The sequence below is a fragment of the Gallinula chloropus genome (assembly GCF_964237585.1).
Source record: "Gallinula chloropus genome assembly, chromosome: 14".
Taxonomy (NCBI): Eukaryota; Metazoa; Chordata; class Aves; order Gruiformes; family Rallidae; genus Gallinula; species Gallinula chloropus.
In genome coordinates, this window is record NC_140099.1 from 16,420,274 (window position 1) to 16,443,026 (window position 22,753).

Genomic DNA, 22,753 nt, shown 5'->3' on the forward strand with positions numbered 1-22,753 from the left:
TGAACACAGCTATAGTGGGGAAAAACAAAGAGAAGTTCAGTCTTTAAAAGCAATTTTCAAAGCTGATTATTTCTTCCTTTGTAATTACCTAAACCCCCATGCCTAGAATTTAGGAAAAGTTTGGAGTAAGATGGTTTCTTGCCCTCAGAGTAGTCTGACCATATTTGCACAACTTGTATGCTTTTCATTACTGGCTTTATACCACTGAAGCTCCAAAACACAAAGAAAAGCCAATGGATTCTTCCCATCCGTACTCAGTACAAAGGAACTTTCTGCAGCTCCCCTACTTGACTTAAGTGAGAATAAGCTGGAAGAGTTATCTTTTAAAAAAAGTTTTCTGAGTACAAATAGTAAAATAGTCATCAAGACCAAAAGGTAGCCTTTCCAGGGTTTGACATTATTGAATCTAGGCATTTTGCTTGCATATGTGGTTAAAAATACACTCTATACTGGAGTAGTAAGTGGCACACACACAGGTTTTTTTTTTATGAAAAGGACTCCCAAGAACTGTACGTGAGTAAATTTGATACCTCTACTAGGCCATCCAGTAGAAACAGTAAAAGTTGGAATTAGTAGATACATAAACAGGGTACTACGTGAAAGACTGTTACTTTTGTAGATAGTAATATCTTTCTATTAGTAACTGCTCATAGCAATCAGGAGGAAGGAACAACGATGTGGTTGACACACAGATTTCCAAGATATTCAACAAGCTCACTTATAAAAGGGTCTTAGAAGCACTAAACAATCATGGGTGCAAAGAGAGGGGGTCCTCTTATGAAGAGCTATAATAGCAGACAAAAACCCAAAAAAGTTAAACATAAAAATTCAGCTTTTTAATGAAAGAATTCACCCTGCCTGATTCAATCATATATAAACAGTGAAGAAGATGATTTTCTTGGTTTAGTAAATTATCCATTGCAACAGAAATGAAAGCAGACTGCTGAAAAAGGCATCAAAATATTAAGCAGATGAAAAATAAAGTGTCAGTTAAATTCCAGATAGGTAAATGAGCGACACATAAGAAGAATGACAACAATTAATTATGCATAGTTTTATAACAGAGGGGGGAAAATACCTAAAGTTACCACAAACAACCCTATGAGAAATCACTAGTAGTAACCCAAAAAAGCTTGATCAGTACGTCAAGAAAAGTACTGATGGGGATAAATGACACAAATACAATCACCCAAGTCTTCAACATAAAACTAGAAATCACTTATGCTGTAGCATGAAATCTGTGTGTGGTCACATCTTGAGTGATGGACACTACTTCAGTCTCTCCTCTGTGCCCAGCTCTTCTTCCTCCCATCAGAAAAAACAGTATACAGAAAAGGACAACATAATTCTTCTAGTTATTAAGAACTAAACACACTTAGACTTTTTATTTAGCCTGAAAGAGTACTTAAGCAGATGCTAGAGTTAAACAAAAATTGTGTGAAGGTAAGTAAAGAACATTTTTTCATTATTTATAGAAATAAAATAACTAAGATAACAAATGAACACATTAGGCATCAAGATTAAGAACTGCCAAAACCACACAAATACGCGGTTAAGGTGTAGAACAGTTACATTCTGCTGCATACATCAAAAATGTAGAGGAGTTCAAAAAGATTATATAAATCCTTGAGGGAGAGAGCAAAGTACACCATATGTTTCTAAACACAGAAGAGAATCTCTGGCTCAGGCAGACCCCAAACTGCAGGCTGCTACAAGTTCACTACCATTGTATGCCTCTCCTTAAGCCATCACCAGAGACAGAAAACTGCAGCTGGGTATTTTGCCCAACCCCTATAATTATCTTCACATTACTTTCTGAAAGAGAATGCTCAAGTATATCAAAGCTGTAAATACTCTGGATAGGGTAAACTGTCCTGATGCAAGCCACCAAATTTAGTTGGTCTTTAAAACTGCCCTACCGTGCACTGCTGCCAGGAAGTAATTATGTGTCGCTTCAGATTTTTCCTGGGTTTTTTGTTTCCCCAGACAATAATACAGTAATACAGACAATAATACAATAATACAGTAATAGAGAGTTTTAAATTATCAAATGAGACATGGTGTGAGTTTTTTCCTGCAACTGAGTTCTGGTTCCTTCAGTACACAAAAGTGATACTTCTCATATAATGAACAATTCTTACCTGATACCTCACACCCTACGATATCATGCTTGCCTTCTTTACAGGACCCTCTATTCCACATCAGAGCTTTTATAAACTAAGTTTTCACTTATTTGCTAAACCCTGTCATGATGTACAGACACAAGTGACTTGAACCAAGGTTGTACAGGCCATAATATTGTGACCACAGCAATACTTTTATGCATATAGGCAATTTAGTGTTACTCATCTATTTTTCCAATATTGGATGTATACTACTGAGAGCATTGATTAAAACCAAACTCTGCTTCCAAAACTATTATTTACATCTTTTTATGGAGTTACTTCTCAAAAAAAAAAAAATGCAGATGACACTTCTGCATTCCACTGTCACACAACAAGAAGTGTGGAGAACAGCCTTAGCTTGCATTTCTCAGCTGCTTAAGGGAGCAGATCTAGTTTTCAAAGCTGGAGTTTGACACTGAACTTCCTTGTGCCTCTCTGAAAAGCTCAGTCTAGAGCATTAAACAGAAGTTTCCTTTGGTTCCCAGGAGACAGTAGTTTTAACAGAAACATTAAGCTAAATTTTAATAAACAAAAGGCCCTAAGATTTTAACACCTGGCTACTTACATCTTCAATCACACTTTAGAAAAACATACCATTAATGTATGTTAAGCAGCAGAACAGTAGCAGTATATTAACAGCACCTACTACAGCTTTACATACAACACAGGAGAAAGTTATCTAGTAAGTGTAATAGCTGTAAGGAAGTCTCTAGAACTATACTAATGACAATCATACCAGAATTTTCAACAGAGCTTTACCATGGTATAAATTGTTTCTTCAGAAGTCTGAAAAGGACTGACAGAATGATGAAGATTCCCAGCAGTTTTGATAAGAATAAATCTTAAGTAGCACTATTTTAATGAAAAGGCTCATGATATACTCAATACCAGAATCAATAATATTAAGTAGATTTTTTTCATGGTAAAGACAACACTACAAAAGCAATTAATTTGAGTGGCAGCAAGGAGAAAGCACATAAGCTAATTGCAAGAATACCCCTATCTGGTAATCTTATTCCAGAAAAGCTTTTTTAATTTCTCAGAGCCACGTTTTAATATTCATTATCATAAAATCTGGATGCACACCTCTATTGCTTCCAAGGCAGCAACATTTAGCCAGCAATAGATCTCCCATAAACACTAAGTCACCAAATATTCACCCCCAAAATTCATTAAAAATGTTTTGAATTATTGAAGAACCATATAAAAAGCTATACAATATATGCTATAAACACACAAAGTATGTTAGACTGACCTTGCAGTTTATTAAGAAAAAAAAATGTTAAAGTAATTATTAACTGCAGTTTGATACAGATATCAGGCCTGTAAAATGAACAAAGTATTTCGTACCAAATTCACACTTTAATTGTGAGGTAGAAAGATATAGTTGGGGGTTAAAACTTTCCTTTTTCATGAATATACATTCATTATAATATTATTCAGATGTCTCCAACTGCTCCACCATGGGATGCAGGTGGAAGCTCTACTCCCCATCATTTTCCATGGGCTGCAGGGGGACAACCTGCTTCACCATGGCCTTCTCTATGGGCTGCAGAGGAATCTCTCCTCTGGCACTCCAAGTGCCTCCTCCCCCTGCTTCTTCATTGACCTTTGTGCCTGCAAGTTTTCCTACAAGTTCTCACTCCCTTCTCAGGCAACAAAAAGCTGCCACTTGGATTTGGGTTTTTTCCTTCTTCATAGCTCTACTTCCTTCTTCATAGCTGCCCTCAGCAGAAACTGAGGTAAAATAGTAACTGGCATTTGGAACTGGTTTTAGACACTCCCTGATTTTGGCTCATGCTCCTGAGCACAGTAACCCCACTTTTTATCTCCTCCATTTATGGGGAGATTTTATTTTTTCTTCAAGATACTTTGAAAGATCTAACTTAATTTTACAGTCAACGTCATCAGAACATTTTCTGAACTTTGATGGAACTTCATTATATCTTCTTGTATAACAAGATTTTTGAGCTGATTGTTGAAATCTGAAATTCATCCTACCAATTTTCTGGAAGTCCTTCAGAGTGTAAGGTCTTCCACACATAAGGAGAATATCCTTCCCATATGTGCACTTAATTCCAAAAGATAGTGTATAAAACTTTTTAGACATCAGTTACAGTCTTGTCTCTCACTGTGTTATGTCTTCACTGATGGACTGTAGTTAAAGTGGTAGACAGATTACGAGGACATATATATTATTAGACCACTTGGATTGTCTCTTCTTAAGCCCAGTTGAAAGACTGAATGAAAATGGCAATTATTAAAATCAGAAGCAGCAACAGCTGAGTAGAAAAAAATCCACAGGTATAAAAAGATATGACCCAGAATGTTGGGTTCTTTATTTTAAAAACACATTTACAAAGAAAGAAACAAATAAACCAAGTGGGTGTGCATATACCAAAACAGCCACCTCCTCGTTCACTTTGTAGCTTTGGGAAGCAATTTGATTACAGCAAAGTAACCTTGTTCTACAGAACAGACACTAGTTCTCAATGTGACTCCATAAAAGCTTTAGCTAGACAGGAGGGACAGCTGGAGACAAGTGGACAGGAAATCTGAAAATTCCGAATGAACAAAGCTATAGAGCAAGAGCAGGAGAAGCAGACAAAGAGGCTGGAGTTCCATGAAGTATATACTTGAGTAGAACAGAGGCAAGTCAGAGAGGTCAAGTAAGCAGTAACTTGCTCCCAGAGCAACAAGTACAGTATTAATAGCTTTTTTAACAGTAGCATACCATCATGTATTTTGTTTTACTGATGTAAAGTGTTACCAATTTCTTCAATAGGAAAGTTTGTATCATTAATAGCTCCTTAGCGCAACACTGAAGAAAGCAATTCAGATTAAAAGGCTACTAACTCAGATTTTTACTTCCTTGTATTTTCCTGTGAGACTCTGTCAAAAGAAGAATGTGTACACTACTACGTTCTTTTAACACGAAAAGGAAAACATGACAAGCGTGATTCCAATTGGGAGAGGAAGTACAAGAACAAACCAGACACAGGAATGCAAGAAAAAAAAGAAACACTAATAAAAAAAACCCTAAGTATGAAATTGTGCTAAACTGTAGCATGAAGAAAATATCACAAACAAACAGAAAAATCACTTCCATGGGAGAAACCTGAGTGTACAAGGATACTATTTCTGTTTTGTTTTTTTAAACTAAAACTTAAAAATTAAGACTTAAATAAACCTTCACTGCTGTTACCAGGTTTATACAAAACTACCACAACTCCATACACTTCAGCAATTTAACATATTTTGAGTACCTTCCTTAGTTATTCCAGTTGCTGCATAGCAGGCTATATTTAAAATTTGTAATTAGTTAAAATAGCATCTACAGTCACACAACATGACTGTGAGGCTCCAGCATGTTCTGCCTTGCATTACTGTAGATCATAGAAGTATCAGAGAGGTTGAAAAAAACAAAACAACCAGCTTTGCACACTAGATAACTCCACACAGAAGAATTTAAAGAACATCACAGTTTTTATTTAGCATTAACTGTATTAGAGTAATATCAATAGTACCCAAAAGCTCGATGCCAGGGTAAGGCTTTCACTGACAGAGTAAAGATAGCTCTTGCCTAAAAATATGCAAGAACATGTAAACAGAAGCCATCAGATGCCCTCTTCCTCAATTTTCTTTAAGTTGTTCCTATAAACAGCAATAGTACCCCTTTTGTCTCTATTAATCAGTTTGTCTAAGATGACCTCAAACCCCCAGTCCCACATTCCACTTCATAGAATTTACTAACGTCAAGGAACAGAAGTCTCTAGGAGGTCTCTAGGTTCCTAGATCCTGTCTTCTCCATAGAGTCCAATTGAAAAAAAAACCTCAAACTCAACCCAAAACAAACCATATACCCCACCACCACACTCACCTGAAAACACCTGAAATATTTCAGGTTTCTGAAATAATTACATTACCCCCCCACCCCCCACCCCCCCCCCCCCCCCCGGCTGAAAGTTAAAAGGCATTTAATAAGCACCTAGATTGCCAGCTATACAGAGATAAAAATTAACTAGATATAAGCTTCATAGCCTCCTTTCTTATTGCAACTGAATAAAAACTACAGAACAAGATAATCCAAACTCTTAGTTATCAATACAGAAAGCATGCAATTATCTTCTGAATTTTTTTGTCTTTTTTTGGTGAGAGGAGGCCTAAGGACAACCACCAAAATGCAGACACAAGTAGCTTTGTACAAGTTCTAAATGAGGCCTTACTCTTGTACAGTATCATTTCAGACAAGTCTGCAATAAGTCAGAAATACTTGGCATAGCAGGCTTTGGCGTTATGGTGATTATAGACAGTTTTCTTTATCCTTCTTCTCATTTTCCCAATTAAACATATGTTGTGATACAAAGAACTGAGAAGTCAGAGTAGTCATACTGACTCCTTGAACCTCAATTCAAGTATGAGAACAAGGAGTTGCAGGCCTCAACAGGACCCCACAACTCATGACAACACAGCAAAGAACTTGCAGTAACATTTGCATGCAAGCAGGTGGTTAGAGTCTTCTGAAGTTTTTCAAAAATAATCTCCCTGCTATGGAAGTTGAGCTGGGGGGAGGAGAAAGCCAGGTACATTGCACAGGAAAAACACAGTGAGGTAGGTAACAACATATAGCCCCAGACTTTTCACATGCAGAAGACACTGCAAGGTCTACAGATACTTAAATTGGTTTTCCACACTTAAGATGGGAGTGCTTGCACAATAATTCTTATTATTGACAAGGTAGTTACAGAATTTTCTAAAAGCTTTTTACAAAAAGCCTTTTTTACAAAGGGGATTGTATGTTATTAAACCAACAGCACCAGAGTCAATTTGGACAAGTTCTCCGTGTTTCTGGAACAGTAAGCCCAAAACTCACAAAAGTTTACTTCACAGTATAACATTTCAGGATTATCTTAGCCAAATGGCCAATACCTTGCTTCAGTTTCTGTTCTACTCTGCTGAGTCAATGAAAAGCACACAGAAAGCCTTCTGACCACAGCTATCAAAAATACACTGACAAGTAAAGACTGCTTAGATTCAGAGCCACACCAAGATTTTGTTAGATTACATTTACAGAAGAAATGCCTTAACACAGGTATACCCTACTTGTGAAATAATGTTCTTTCAAAAACTTATTGCAACAATGAAAGGGGATCTATGCTTATTGCAATCCCCAGAATGCTTCTAAAGCTAGGAAACTAAACATCATCAGCAAGAACATCTAGGAAGGCTGCAGTCTCTACTACTGGAGACATTTAAGATCAAATCAACATTAGGGATGATGGAAGTATGGATTGGGTCTTGGGACAAGCGATTAGAGGGCATCTTCAAATCCATTGCAGTCCTATTGTCAGTGATTCCATGTCACTGAAAACACTGACAATTAACAAATGATCACTTCCTCAAAGCCAAACAGAACTAGTTCCATTGAATACCATCCAGTAATTGCTAAGCCATAACACACACAGTGCATCAGTGTTAGCTGTGATACAGTTAAGACTGAACAAAGCTTCTTGACTGCCCTGATGGCCTCCAAAGCAAGAACCCCAGACTATGAAATTATGTATTAAAATTGCAACAGGTATTTCCTTGAAAAAAAAATATACTACAAATCTTCCTACAAATGCCATTCCAGGATACCCAAGTTATCCCTGAATTCCTAAAGTTTGTAGTTTCAAGTCTACTAAGACAGAAGACATTTCTGAAGCAATGCAACTACTAGAGCAGGAGACAAATAGGCACGCTTCCTCAGCTTTTCTTTTTTCCTCTTTCACACATACAATCCTGTTATCAACCCACTTGAGTAGCCTTTTCTGAAAGGGGTCACTCAAAAATTACCCTGTTAACCTGAGTGAAGAGGACAGATTTGCACTAGGTGCCTATGGGCTACCTGTTACAATTAAGAGCATCCCAGGCCAAGAAAAACTTGGCTAATTGGTTCATGAAGATAGGACATGGAAGGTGGCAATTACATGTGATCTGTATATGGGCCTCTGAGTGTCCTTTAAAAAGGGAGGGAAACAAACTTTTTTGTTGGCTACAGTCAGCAGTCCTACAAGTCTCCAACACTGTGCTGAAATCCACAATACAGTGAATATTTTCCATCTTAAAAATTACTGAGATTTGAATAGGACAGAGAGACCAGGAGAGCCATTGTCAACTCTAAGACATACAGTTAAAGAGTAAAGCATCCTATTCAATAAGTACTAACATTACTTGGGTTTTTTCCCAGAAATTAATGAAAACAGAGTCTGAAAATTTAATGAAATTATCAAGATCATGCCTTAACTTAGATTAAATTTTTCACAAACTATCATCACAAATCTCATGGCATTAAATTTCCATATTTGAAAGAGTGCTGTTCAAAAGCTAGAACATGCGACCTCCACTTTTGCACAATGTTTTTTAGAAAAAAGAAAATTATGCAACACAACACAAAACTGATACATCTTCCTAAAGAATGTTCCAATTTCCAAATCCTCAGCCAGAAAACCAAATTATGCTTAACAGTACTGCTTTCAACATTCAGCTTAGAAAAATAGTGTATCTTACCCCCTGTTCCAAGAACTTTCAGGAGTTCAAAGTTTTCAATGCCAACTTTTTCTGCATGGCCTGTCAAATTTGCTGAAGGAAAAAAAAAAAAGAAACACCAACATGTCAAATATGTAGTACACTGAAACATCATTCTGACATATTACTACAGCTTCAGTAAAAACAAGTTAGCGGATGAACAAAATCAGCAGCACTAAAAGGACATTCCAGTTGCATACTGTATTCTTTTAACTTGACAAGCAAGGGAGAAAAATTTTCCTGCCACCACCAGTGTTCCTGGAGGTATAAAAAAAATCACAGGGTAATAACTGAGACCCATGTAGAACTGAGACCCATCTAGCTTGTTACACACCATATTTCATCCTATCACTGGGCACCTCTGAAAAAAGTTTCACCTCGACTATAATCTCTAATCACATAGTTACAGACAGCAATCAGGTCATCCCTAAGCCATAGTACCCTGAATACTCTCATGATATTGAATTGTGTGGTGCTTGGGATGACCTAAGCAGATTTCCAATAACCATTCACACATTTATTACTAAACCTATAAGGACTCTCCACTACTACTGAGGAAGAAAGGCCTTGAGTTTACATAACCAACAAGCTTGGAAAAAATCAAAGCTGCTACGAAGTTTTAGGAGGGAGTCCTATGTTCATACAAATCTATACCACTGAGGTGTTTGGCGGGGTTTTTTTTTCAACAGACATTTTTCTAAACAGGGAAGTAAACAAAGAATTTGTGGTGAGTTAGTTTATCGTTGGTTTGTTTTCTTTATTATTTTTTAAACTGCTAAAAGAAAGCCTTAAGCAGTTTCCATTTTTCCCATCTTTCATTCCTATCATAATGTCATTCATCCATTTGCACCAATAGGATTGCAGGACATTCAAAGCAGCTCCTCATTGAAACAATCCAGGTTAAAAGCAGCAAGGCAACAAAGTAAACAAGTTTGATTATTCTTATTGAATAAGATTTTTATTCATTCCAGTGACTAGAGGTGTTCCTCTGGGGCTGGTACTGGGACCATCACTGTTTAACATCTTTGTCGGTGACACAGACAGTGGGATCAGGTACACTCTCAGCAAGGTTGCCAACACCACCAGGCTTTGCTGTGTAGCTGACATGCTGGAGGGAAGGGATGCTATCTAGAGGCACCTTGACATGTGGGCCTGTGAGAACTGAAGTTCAACAACACCAGGTGCAAGGTTCTGCACGTGGGTTGAGGCAATCCCAAGCACAACTACAGGCTGGCTAGGGAATGGATTGAAAGCAGCACTGAGAAGGACTTGTGGGTGTTGGCTGATGAAAAGCCCAACATGAGAATGCAACATGTACTTGCAGCCCAGAAAGCCAATTGTATCCTGGGCTGCATTGAAAAACAGTGTGGTCAGTAGTAGGTCAAGGGAGGTGATTCTCCCCCTCTACTCCATTCTCCTGAGACTCCACCTGGAGTACTGCATCCAGCTCTGGGGCCACCAGGACAACAAAGACATGAACCTGTGTCCCAGTTTCAGTCAGGATGGAGTTAACTTCTTTTGTAGCAGCGGAGGGAATGCTGTGTTTGGGAGTTAAAATGGGAGCAGTGCTGATAACACCCTGATGGTTTTAGTTGCTGTCAGACAGCCAAGGACTTTCTCAGTTCTTCATATTTCTCTATTCATGAGAAAGGAGGGGTGAAGCCAGGACAGGTGACCCAAACTGGCCAAAGAGAGCATTCCATGACAATTCCATCCTGCTCAGTACAACGGGGGGCTGATGGGAGGAGGAGCGGGTGCGGCTCCAGGACACGGGGTTTTTGGGGAATGGTTGGGTTCCGGGACGGCTCTGGGTGGCACGGCCTGAGCGGTGGGTTCAGTGAGAAACTGCATCGTGTAGCAACAGCTTCATAGATTTCTTGCTCTAAAGTCCTGTTAGCATTGTTATATTGTATCTTTCTGCTATTTTAGTAACTATCCTTATCCCAACCCACGGGCCTTTTAGTTTCTTGGTTTTGGGGTTGTTATTTGCCCCTTCCTTTTCCCTTTCCTTGCCTCACACCTTCCCCTCTGCTTCCCCTGCTCTTTTCCTTGAAAGAGCAGGCAGCTGCGTGGATCTCAGCTCTCAGCCAGGGTAAAGCCACGACAACCTGTTAGAGCAAGTCCAGAGGAAGACCACAAAGATGATCAGAGAGCAGGCACATCAGTCCTATGAGCAGAGGCTGAGAGTTGGACTCGTTCAGCATGGAGAAGAGAAGGCTCTAGGGAGATCTTATTGCCACCTTCTACTACCTAGAGAGGCCTACAGGAAGGCTGAAGAGAGAAGGACTGCTTACGGGGGCACAGAACGATAGGATGAGGGCTAATGGCCTTAAGCTGAAAAAAGGTAGATTTAGATGAGACATTAGGAAGAAATTCTTCACTTTGAGGGTGGTGAGGCACTGGAACAGGCTGCCCCAAGGAGCTGTGGCTGCCCCCTCCCTGACAGTGTTCAAGGCCAGGTTGGATTGGACTTTGGCCAGCCTGGTCTAGTGGAGGTTCTCCTTGCCCATGGCAGGGGGGTTGGACCTAACTGATCTTTGAGGTCCCTTCCAGCCCAAACCATTCTGGGATTCAGAATAACTCTCAAAGACCAACTTCCAAGACAAAATGTATGCCTAAAGGCTAGTTAAAAAAAAAAAAAACCAAACCCAAACCAACCAACTTAGAAAAGACACACAAGAAGTCTTCAGTAGCAGCACCACAAGTATAACCAAGTACAAAGATCTCTTAACCAAAAGAAGAAAACTTTATAGGAGGTGCTCAAGTTCACTTAGTCCATTCCACAGAAATTATCATTTGGCTTGATAGTTCTAAGAAACTTTATTAAGACAATGTGATTTCTGAATTAACTATTAAAATGTATAGTTAATCTCCATTCACAGATCTCTAGTAACTCAACAACTCAAAACAAACAGAAAACAGAGCTTCAAAAATGCATCTCTGCAAAGTAGGAACAAGTATTAAAAGTCCAAAATAAATGAAAAGGCAAATTCATTATTTATTCAAATGATCCTAGCTTAGATAAGGTAACATTAGTGCTCTCATGCAAGACACTGAGGAAATCTCATCTAAAGTATTTTCAGTTCTTATGATTCATCTTTATGAGGTATTAATCAAACTCGGAATAAGTGCAGAGAGAACACTTTAAACTACTAGGATATCAGAAAATTCTAAAAGCTTTCAGGATTTTTTTTCTTGTATAAACAGAAGTATACAATGATTTTTGCAAATCTGAGGGAATCAACAAACTACCCTAATACTACATGTAAAAAAAATCAAAAATCAAAACATTATTATTATTATTAGAGAAATATTACTTTTGTGATCAGTTAAGTTTTAATAATGGGTGCTAGGCAAGGCAGTACCAGAATCATTAATCAATCAATGAGGCAATATGCACCACATGAGCTGAACTGAAGCTTGCCATAAGATATTCACTTCAAACAAAACAAATACTGTTGCTTGTGCTACATCACAGACGTTGCTGAAGTCAGCAGTAAGGAAAACGTGCTTATGTGCCAAGAAAGGAGTAATAGCAGGTAAGGCACATACAGACTGAGTTAGTAGCTATATAATTACCATACATCATGTCACAGTCAGAAAGTAGTCTGCCTTGAAGCAACTTAATATTACATATTGCTCCTCTAAACAAGTACTGAGACTGGTACTTAAACTCATGCATGCTGTTTCAAAAGAGTGTCTTTCCTACGAGGGCCAGTAGGAGTCAGGGGCTATTTGAAGAGACCAGGGACAGAGTGTCCATAGCTTTAATGGAGCTGTGGATGTCACTGAAGAGATTTAGGACATCAAAATTCTCTTGACACTAGCTAAGTGTTGAACTCAGAGAGGCAAGAAATTTTTCACCAAGAAATTCACAGATTTGGATCTTCTGTTACAGAGTACTACACAAAGGTTTTACCATCTCACATCCTTTACAATCTGTCAGCAGAAGACTTTTCACATAAACATGCTTCTAGAAAGCAAAACAATTCTTTAATCCTGCCTTATTCTTGGAACAGAATAGGAAGACTGAGCAGAACACAGAGAAATGCTGCTTCTCCAAAACATGCTGAAGATTTGTAGTGCTGGCTATAGTCCTAAAAAGAGATCAAGACCTAAACTCAATCCATTAATCTAAACTGTACCATAAACACAATTTAATTTTTATTCCACATTCAATAATATTAGCAAAACCTTTCCCAATTTCATGTGGTTAGATAGTAAAAAGCTGAGTGACACCTAGTTTGAGTAATTATGAGCCTGTATCAATGAGACTTGTAAATCTGCACTATCCAGCTAATCTCACTTTTACTTCCAGTTTAGGACAGGTCATGTATAGCTTCAGATCATTTGGGCAAAAACTCTCATCCTGTTCACTTGGGCAATACTTTCTTCCTGCCCAAGCTTAGTACCGTTCCTTGACATTCTTCAGCTCTTGAAGGTTATTGTAATATTATTTACATGATGGAAGGGGAAAACTACATCACAAATAAGCATATGATCACTCTAAGGCCCACCTCATTATTTTTACATTATATTAAGGAAAAAGTGCCATCCTACAAGATCAGCTAACTAGAAGGTACTGTATATCACACAGAATCACAGAACTGTAGGAGTTGGAGGTATGGTAGGACACGTGAGACTTACATGGTCTCTCTCAGAATTACTCCCTATAAAGAAAGAAGTAGAATTATCCCTAATTTAAAAAAAAAAAAAAACAAAAACAAAGTAGCAACAAATCTTCAAAGCTACAAGATTAACAATTCACAGAAAGTGCTTCTCCCAATGTTCCTATGGTTTGCAATGGCTTCCTCCAACAGCCTCTGTTGCTGCACTCAGTCCATCTGTGAAGTCATACCCCAAGAAAAGCAAGCTAGAGCTTGTGTCTGTGCAACATTCTTTCCAAGGACACCGCTAGAGCAGTTCTTTCATGTGCTGAACCCAGGCACAGCACTTTTCAACATTTTAGTTGAGATGAGGTACAGTTTCTCCTGAAAGAAAGTTGTCACGCTGACGTTTCCTTCAGCTTTGCTTTCAGGAGCATAAATCCACAAAGATCATGTACTCTATTCAGCAGTCACTCCCAGGAACCCAACTGACAACTGCTGGAAGACCTTTCACAAGGCATACTTTCTGAAATTAGAAGACAACTGTTCCAAGTTTGAGAGGCTTTAAAGGATTGCAATAAGGCAGCCACTACCACTACCACTGACAGAACAGTGAAAGGCTTCTCCCACCTCAGACATCGCCATGCTAGGATTGGTATCACAACTGGGCCCAACAACTGCCTGTGCAACCTGCATGAAGACAGTGTCTCTGTCAAGGGTGCAACCGGGTGTACACTCTAGCACCCAGCTAGCATCATTTCTAACAAGCAGTACCAGAACATTTCAGTCTATGCAAAGATGCCATTCAGAAACAGTAGCTTTGGGAAAGCTCTTAAGGATAAGGAAAGCAGTTTGAGAAACAGAAAGTTTATTTTTCCGTGCACTTTTTTCTTCATCTGTCAATGCATCAACTGAAGAGTATCAAGGGAAGGAACTAAGCTTGGACAGGAAGAAAGTACTGCATAAGTCAACAGAAGGAAAGTTTCTCCACAAATGATCCAAAGCTACACATGACACAGCAGTATGAAGGGTGGTGCTATATAATTTAAAAAAGCAGTAAGCTGACAGCATCTTCCAGGAGACAAACTAACTGCATAAGTGAAGAGCTAGGAGAAGCTTCCGTTTACTGTTTTTTCTACTGCGGCCCACAGTAAGGGGCAGTGGACCAACATGGTAAGGAGGAGAGCATGCAGCTGAGGGCAACAGCAGGATGCAATAGATCAACCTAGAAACAAAGACTAAAGGAAAAGGCTAAGAAATAATGGCATCTGTAAAAACAAAGACAAAACAGTGCTTCTGGTCATAATTATCACCTCTGAAAGCAATACAAAAGCAAATACCTAGAAACACTCCCACTACAAAGACAAGCCTACACATGCAGGGACACCAATGGATGGAAAAGAGTACTGTTGTTCTCAGCCCCATGGAAGCAGGACAGTTAAAGTCTTTAACTCCGGGAAACAGAGCAAAGCAAAGTACTTCGGCTTGATGAAGGATCTCAAGGCAAGACATGCCTGTCACCTGCACTTTACCTGAACTTTCAGATGGCCCCATATGAACTAAAAACTGTACGAGCTGGTACTCTAATGACTCTGTGCTTTTAATTGTACTTTTATGACCTTAAGAAGTGTTATTTCAACATTGGTTATTTTCAAGCTAAAGTGTGCTGTGTACTGCTTTTGGACCCCACTGCATGCAAGCTCTTAAGCAGATGGACAGAACTAGAGCTTCCTCTACTGAACTAGATTCAGCAGTCTTCAAAGACATGCTCTGCCTGAAAGCTGTGACTTGCCTCTGCTGTTCTCCGCAACATGAGCCAGCTCTGCAGTTTATTGAGCAGAACAAAGAACCTCAGAGGATTTAAAGCAGAATAGAGAAAGCAAGAAGAAAAACATGAGAGAATTCATTCTGCAATACTTCAAACTATTAGGTGTCCAATGCCTGGTCTCAAGATCAACTTGATTCTAACCTGTTAGTTTGGATAACGGTGCATCCCCACTCACCTAGCATCTACTTTTTTAAGTCACAGCAACAAAGAACAGATGCTGTTTTCAAAGTTATATGAACACAAACTTGAGATTATTCCTCACTCAGCATGAAGAGTGGGTGGTTTTTTTCCTTGAAATTAAGCAAAACTAGCACATTCCTTTCCGGGGAAAGAAAAAAGAAAAACATACAAACAAAAAAACCCAACCATCTAACAGAAACCACACCACTATTGCTTGTGAGACACTCCTTGTTAGACATCTAGGATGTTTTAGTGTTTTTCTGATACATATCATATTATATTGGTTGCCACAACTGAGAACTGTTTACCAAGGTAAGTGAAAAATATTACACAGTCCTTGAAATCTGACACACCATCACCAACTAGTAATTGTCATGTCACTGACTAAGAGTACTATTTAATCAGGACAGAGAAACTGTCTCTTAGAAACTTCAAATGGAATTTTTAAAAAATGCCATCTCAAGCACTACCTGCATTTTTCTTAAGAAGAAAAAAGGGGGGAAAAATAAAACATGCACACAGTTCTGAACTCACATCAAAGAAGAGAAAATGCAATTCATGTTACTCTGAAGTCTAGGTTCACAGCTACATTCAACTGTTGACAACTGTTCATTCTCTGTAACATTAGATGCTTAAGGAGAAGACTATCTAAACTGGAAATAACAGATAAATAAATAAATAAAATCAAGGTCTCACAGAGCTGCAGATCCCATACTAGAAAGCCCAGAAGCCAAAACTTCACCCAGCCAAAAATGACAAAGACCTCTGAAGTACTACCTGAATACAAGACATGGAAATTCAGAAACATGAAATGCTGTTGGGAACACGACAGGGAGCTGTCATTACCATCATGAAAATAAGCTGAAGCTGTAGAAAGACTATTTGACCAAAATTATCTGCACATCAGAAGCTGAAAAAGATAAAAGTGCAGACATCTGAGATCAACTATATAGACTCACAATAGCCTGAATTGGAAAATATTCCATGTTAAGATCCATTTGCATTTATCAGCAGTAGTTCTTTCGCTATTACAGAGGTGATTTTGCTATGAGGTTTGTCATTACTGTGAGATGAATCACTGTAAGGTCACCAAGATTCAACCTAGAAGCACCTCCATGGTTAGCTAGAAACTTAGTGTGCAGTAACACTATACATCACCTAACAGCAAAAAAAAGTATTCATCAGCAAGCTGCTAATGAATAAAGTTGCTACAATCTAATGCTGAACAGAGTTGAAAGTGGCACATCAAAATAACAGATAAATAAAGATTGTGCATACCTTTTCAAACAAGATGTTATATCTAAGTACAAGATACAAATCAGCTTTGGTGTTCCCTACCATTAGAAATCAGGAAAATGCTTAAAAACCACCACTGTTTTCAGTCACAGGCACTTTGGACACAATATTAAAAGTAACAGAATACAGCTAAATTCACCAACAAAAGGAAGGCAATTTACATATTGATGGAAGGGATACTCATTTATGCAGACATTACCCAGCAAAGCTAAGAATTATCTTCAGAATTATCCTCTCAGGTAAAGCTTTTATAACCATCTGTCTAAGGCAGTATAAAATATTTATATATGTCAACAAAAGATGGGAAGGGGAAATCAGTCACAATCGATCCCAAAACAAAATACAAAAACCAAATAAAGTGACTGTGTGTAAGGCGAGTCCTTCATAAACCAGGTCATCTGTCTATCTACAGAGTGAGTCAGAAGCAAAGAAACCTTAGCAGAGCTTGCACCTCATCATTAAGATTGTATAATGGTTAAAAAAATAAAAAAGACAATTTGTTTACCATAAGATATCAAACGATGCCAAGCAATGAAGGGGATCCAACAGAAATATTTACATGAAGAATATAGCTGCAAATCACACCCTCAGATACCCAGGCTCATATGTTTAAAACATCTCTGGCAAGTATTTTCTGAATTGCCTCCTGAATAAAATCCTACCGTGTGTTAAAGTGACAAACAAGTCCCCTAGCCATCACACTGAGAACAGAGTGGAACAAAGCTAAACAACATCCTGACAATGAATACTGCAACTGCCAGTTCTTATTCACATAAGAGATTTTATAGAGTATCACTGAAGCAATGACAGCAAAATAGGCAAAGACTCTCACAGATCATTTTAGCCACATTTGTTAGATTCCAAATCCTGGGGGCAGGGGGACCAAAATAAAAACAGAACACACACACACACACACACAAAAATCATCGTTCTCCTCCTTCATAATCAAAGCCAGTCATAATCAGAGCTATCAGAAGATAAATAACAGTAAACTCCTAGACTATAAAGCATCTTCTAAAGTATCAATAATGTAAAGAGTAAAATCAAGATATTTAAGTTGTATTAAGGAGGATTCATAAACATCCCCTCTTAAAGACACTCTTTAGGCTCTGTTCAGTAACATGAACACATATATTTTAATGCTCAAAAGAGAACAGTAGAAGAGCAATCCAGGCTTTGAAATATTCAACTATTAGTACCTTCTGATTGCTGAACAATATACAGAATTAGTAGAGTCAACTAAAAAGAAAAAAATCTGTGTCTCAAAAGGAAGTGTTCTTATGAAAGTACTTTTTAAATTACTTTCTCTGTGAAAATAGAAAATAGAATACTGTAGAGGTGCCAGGTGTAGTTCATAGCGAAGGTTGAACACTCTACTTAATGCATGATTCATCATGTTTTTTAGCCATAGGAATTTTCACAATGCCTTGCAGTTCAGAAATAAAGCTATTCTAGCTTAAGCTGTCATTCAAGAATGGATAAATAAGAATTTGCAGTATTAAATTCTTCAAATATTCTATGTATTTATTGTCTGAAGCCATTGATAGTTTCACAGCAAACTGTAAGTTAGACTATACATTTCTCATGGAAGGTCAAAATTCTTCTGCCTCTGGAGTCCTGCAGCCCATGGCTATGTTGACTTCTGGGCTATACATGGCATTCTCGCGTACCATGTGTTATAATCAGACAAATTGCAAACTGAAGCAAATTATTTAGGCCAAAGTTTGTGACAGCATTAAAATGAATCCAGTACCCTCTTCAAAATAAATTTACCAGAAGGAAGTGAGCATCTTAAAGCAAAACAAACAACATATATACAGCCTATCACCCATACATTCATGGAATGTCTCAAATTGTCAAGAACCCAGCTTTACTAATCTCTGCCTCTCACTGAGCAAAGCAGGGAGTGCACACACATGCTGCAAAAATGGACAACCTCCTACCTAGTCACACACACTAAAGATTCAAGATCACTTGATTCTTTTTTTTTTTAAAAAAAAAAAAAAAAAGAGCTAAGACAGAAGCCAACATGAGGTGGGGAGAGATCTTACTGTTAACAGCTCAATTTCCTTCTTCCTTCCTTCATCAGGTCTTTCCCTCTGTGCCCATATCCTTCCCTACCACACAAAAAATTTTCTCTAAGAGGCTTCACATTTATATTGTCCAGTTCCACAGCATTACCAGGAAACAAAAGTGTGACGAGGCAACTATATTCTTTTTTCATTGTAAAGAAAACGTTACTTCTTAGGTCTCTAAAAAGATCAGAAGTTGTACTAACTCTGAGGTTAACCTTCAAAAACAAAACAAAAAACACACCCACAAACTTTTCCTTTACAAGATTCCAGAAATAGATGCTGCAGAAAATACTGTTTTCTTCGTATTTTCACTAGACAGCTTCAGTAGGAGTCAGGCAGTCGCCACTTCCTACCATTTGATCTTTGGTATATTTTTTCTTCTACTTCCTGAAAAGAGTAGGTGATACCACTTTCCCCAAAAACTCATTTCCTTCATCAAGTGAGTAAAGAAAGACAGTGACTACACTGAAGTGGCTGAGTTGTAAGGTTTCTATCGAGGAAGAAACAATTAGTGAGACAGGAAAAGAAAAAAAAAAATTGCTAAATATATAAGAAAAATCCTTATTAACTGAAATGCATCTAAACATCAATGTTGTGTCTAGTCATCAAAATAATCAGCTGAAGGAGCAATCACAAAAGCATACACATAGTTAGTTTCCCCAGCAGCAGGGGGGCATTCTGATACTTTGCATCATTAAAATAAAATATACACAGAGTGGTGCCCAGAATTTCTATTACAGAAAAATCACATGGCATCTCACAGAGGCACTGAAGTGTTATGCACCAGAGCTCCTTCCCTATCACATACCTATGAAATTACTTTTTTGGTCACACAACAGAGGAGTTTCAGGGCCCTAGGAATATGAGATATAGAGCTGAAATAAAGGTTGAACCTTTGGAATTACAGCACTGGCTGTAATTTCAAAGTTGAAGTTTAAGAGTCAAACCATGGAGTGACAGGGTTAACAATCAGCTGGTAGCTGTGTAGAAACAGCTCTCCATATGCTCTAACTGTGCACTTTCATATGCCAAAATACTTGCTTAAAGGTAACAACAATCTGTTTCATTCTTTAAGATATTAATTTCATCTTAAAATCAAGTTCTATAGTATGTTCACTCACTCATCTGTAATGAATGCCTATCTCTAACTCACTAACATTTTCAGAACAATTCTAAGACCCAAGCTGTTGCACACGCAAAGTGTAACTAAGTTCACCTGCATTGAGTTGATCTGAATACATCATTCTCTGTACTTTGAATTTGTTATCAAGAGGTTCAAGCAACAACTTCTACAATATGAAAATGAGACACTCCCTTCTGAAAGCAGCCACTATTTCTACCACAATAGTACATTCCTTCACAGCACTTTGGAGACTGACCTCTTTTTCACCTGCCAACTGACAGCTACTTTCAATATGTAATTCTAAATCATGCAATTAGTCACAGAACTAGCGACATCAAAGAAAGAACACAGAGAGGAGGGGAACACTAGAATCTAAACAAATTGCACACTAAAAGGATATTTGTGGTATATGATCTCAGTATTTAAGAACAACAAAGATCCTCTAGCTCCAGCTGTAGTTCTTGTGCATCCCCTCACAGTCTTTCCCAAAATGAAGCAAGAGTATATCAACATGCTGGATGTTTTAAACTGCGGTGGGCTGACCCTAGCCAGCAGCTAAGGACACACACAGCCAGACCCAGTACAAAAAAACTAAGAAAATCACCCAAAGTATCTGAGAGAATATTTATTTCTTTATCAACAGAGGCTGACTGCACTTTTTCTCCTCAAATTATCATCTCTCCGTGCATTGTGTAGAGACAAGTTCTGCAACAGTATCTTGATACGTCTTGCCTAGTGATGACACTATTGACACCTTCAGGAGTAGGAGTCTCCCAGGAGTACACGACACAGCAGCTCCCTCCTCCACCCTAATGCTCCAGAAATAGACAAGCCATTGCTAGAAAGCATTTTTCAGAAAGCAGAGTTTTCTAAATACTTAATAAGGAGAAAGCAACGAAGAGGGAAGAAGCAACTGATTCCTATTAAGACAAATTTCTGAAGCTTAAAAGACAAACCAGGTTAAGAATTTTTAAAATTCAAACCAAGTATTAGTATTTCCTGAATCTATAAAGCTTTAGGACCAGGATCAAAATTAAAATTGTTTTTTATGCTGTATAAGACAGCTCTTTGTCTAGTTTATACGAATCTGTTTATTGCTCAAATGATCTTTAAATAACTATCCCAGGGTATATGTGCTGTCTCAACTTCTAAGAAAGACATCTGGACATAGCTAGGTAGACCTGCAGAGTAAATGTGTTCCACTTTTTCCCCTCCCTCCCATATTCCTTTTTCTCATGCACGCTGCAATCTAGCAAGACCCAGCCAGACAAGTGTTTTCCACGAGCTCTTTTGCTTCATTTTGAAAGAAGGAAACTACAGCCCCTTCGGTTTCTTCACAGCTATCAGGAAGAGCTGCTTTTTTTTTTTAATTTTTTTTTTTAAGCTGCAGTGATAGCTGCGTTCCGCTGGGGCACCTCCACTCAGCCCCTAGGCCAGAGGGACAGGGGGGCAAGGCGGCCGAACGCGACGGAACCGAAAAGACCCAGCACCACCACTCGCCTTCCCCATCGGCCCGTCAGAGAATGTCAACTACTATAACCCGGGGGGCGGTTCTGGCAAACTTTTTGTGACGAACAGCATCGCGCTCCCATTTATTTCATCATTTAAAAAGAAAAAAAAAAAAGAGAGAGAACAGCAAGGAAGGTCATGGGTTAATGAACACAGAGAACATACACCGTAATTATGTTTCAAAAGCAATTCTAAATGAAAAGCAAAATCCAGATTTACTGCAGTATTCAAGTTGCCTGGAAACTTCCAAGAAGCTGAGTCCCTATTAAAAATATATAAAGACCTTCCCCAACACAACAACCTACGACGGAGCGTTTCTGCTGTATCTTTAAAGATCGCGTATGGTTCACGTGTCTGCGAACTACTTCTCCAGAGGGTCTTCAAGTAACTACCGAGCTACAGGAAGATTCACAGACTGAAGAGCCAGATAACTCTGCGGTTACGTGTTGGCACATTCCCCTCCCTACAATTCCGGCATTTCAGAGAGAGAAAAGCTGTCACATAAAGCGACATCATTTGGGACTGTAACGAACAGCCCCCCCCCCCATACCGACACAGCCATAAAAGTCGAACGTTAATTTAAAAATAAAACAACAAGCCAACAAACAAACCTAACCCTTATCTCCAATCCTTTATCTCCCTCAAAAGCGTCAAGTACCACTGGGGAAGTGGGACAGGGGAGCCAAGTACACACGAGTGCCACTGAAACAGTTTTTTTCTGAAATAAAACAAGGGACACCCCACCCCCCCGCCCCTACCTCATACGCTCCTGCCCGTTTCCTTCAGCTCATCCTCTTCCCCCTCCTCCCCCCGAGACTTCCCTACTGGTCCCGATCAACTCTCTCGAATCTCCTTCCTTAGCACTTCTCCCCCAAGTCTCGGCAGCCCGCTCCCCTCCGCCAACCCCCCCCCCACCCCGTGCTTCCCGCCCCTCTCCCCTCAGGCGGGAGCGCTCCCCTCAGCCCCCCCCGCGGACACCACCCCACCCCCCGCCATGACCTCCCCAGGCCCGCCCCGCTCACCGTTCCTCAGCTCATGCTTGACGGTGAGGAGCGGCAGCTCCCCTTCCTCCGCCGGGCCCGAGGGTCCCTCCATGTTCTCACAGGCGGGCGCTCCCCCGCCTCTGCCGCTCCCCGTGTGTGTGAGCGCGGAGGCGGGGGGACGTCACCTGGCCTGAGGCGGATTTTATTTTCCAGGGGCGCTCCGGGGGAGAGGAGCCATGCAGGCGCGCTGGGGCGGGGGGCGCCCGTCCTCCCCTCTGCCTCGGAGAGAGATGGGGGGGGGGGGGGGGGAAGGCAAAAAACCACACCACCCAACAACAAACAGTTATTAAAATACTGGGAGGCACACGCACGTCGGCTTCCCTCCCCCGGCCCTCAGAGCCAACCCATGTCCTTGCGGCT

At 39.4% G+C, this 22,753-nt stretch overlaps 1 protein-coding gene across 1 annotated transcript in view; it reads right to left on the reverse strand.

Annotated features, from left to right (window-relative positions):
* The window catches only part of RPS6KA5 (ribosomal protein S6 kinase A5), a gene marked incomplete at its 5' end in the record, with an annotated part of 78,343 nt that extends 55,898 nt beyond the window's left edge, over nucleotides 1-22,445 (reverse strand). The window contains 2 exons of the mRNA XM_084270602.1: nucleotides 8,715-8,786; nucleotides 22,373-22,445. Coding sequence (XP_084126728.1) covers nucleotides 8,715-8,786; nucleotides 22,373-22,445 — 145 coding nt within the window. The remainder of the gene's footprint in view (nucleotides 1-8,714; nucleotides 8,787-22,372) is intronic.
* Between the last annotated feature and the right edge of the window lie 308 nt (nucleotides 22,446-22,753).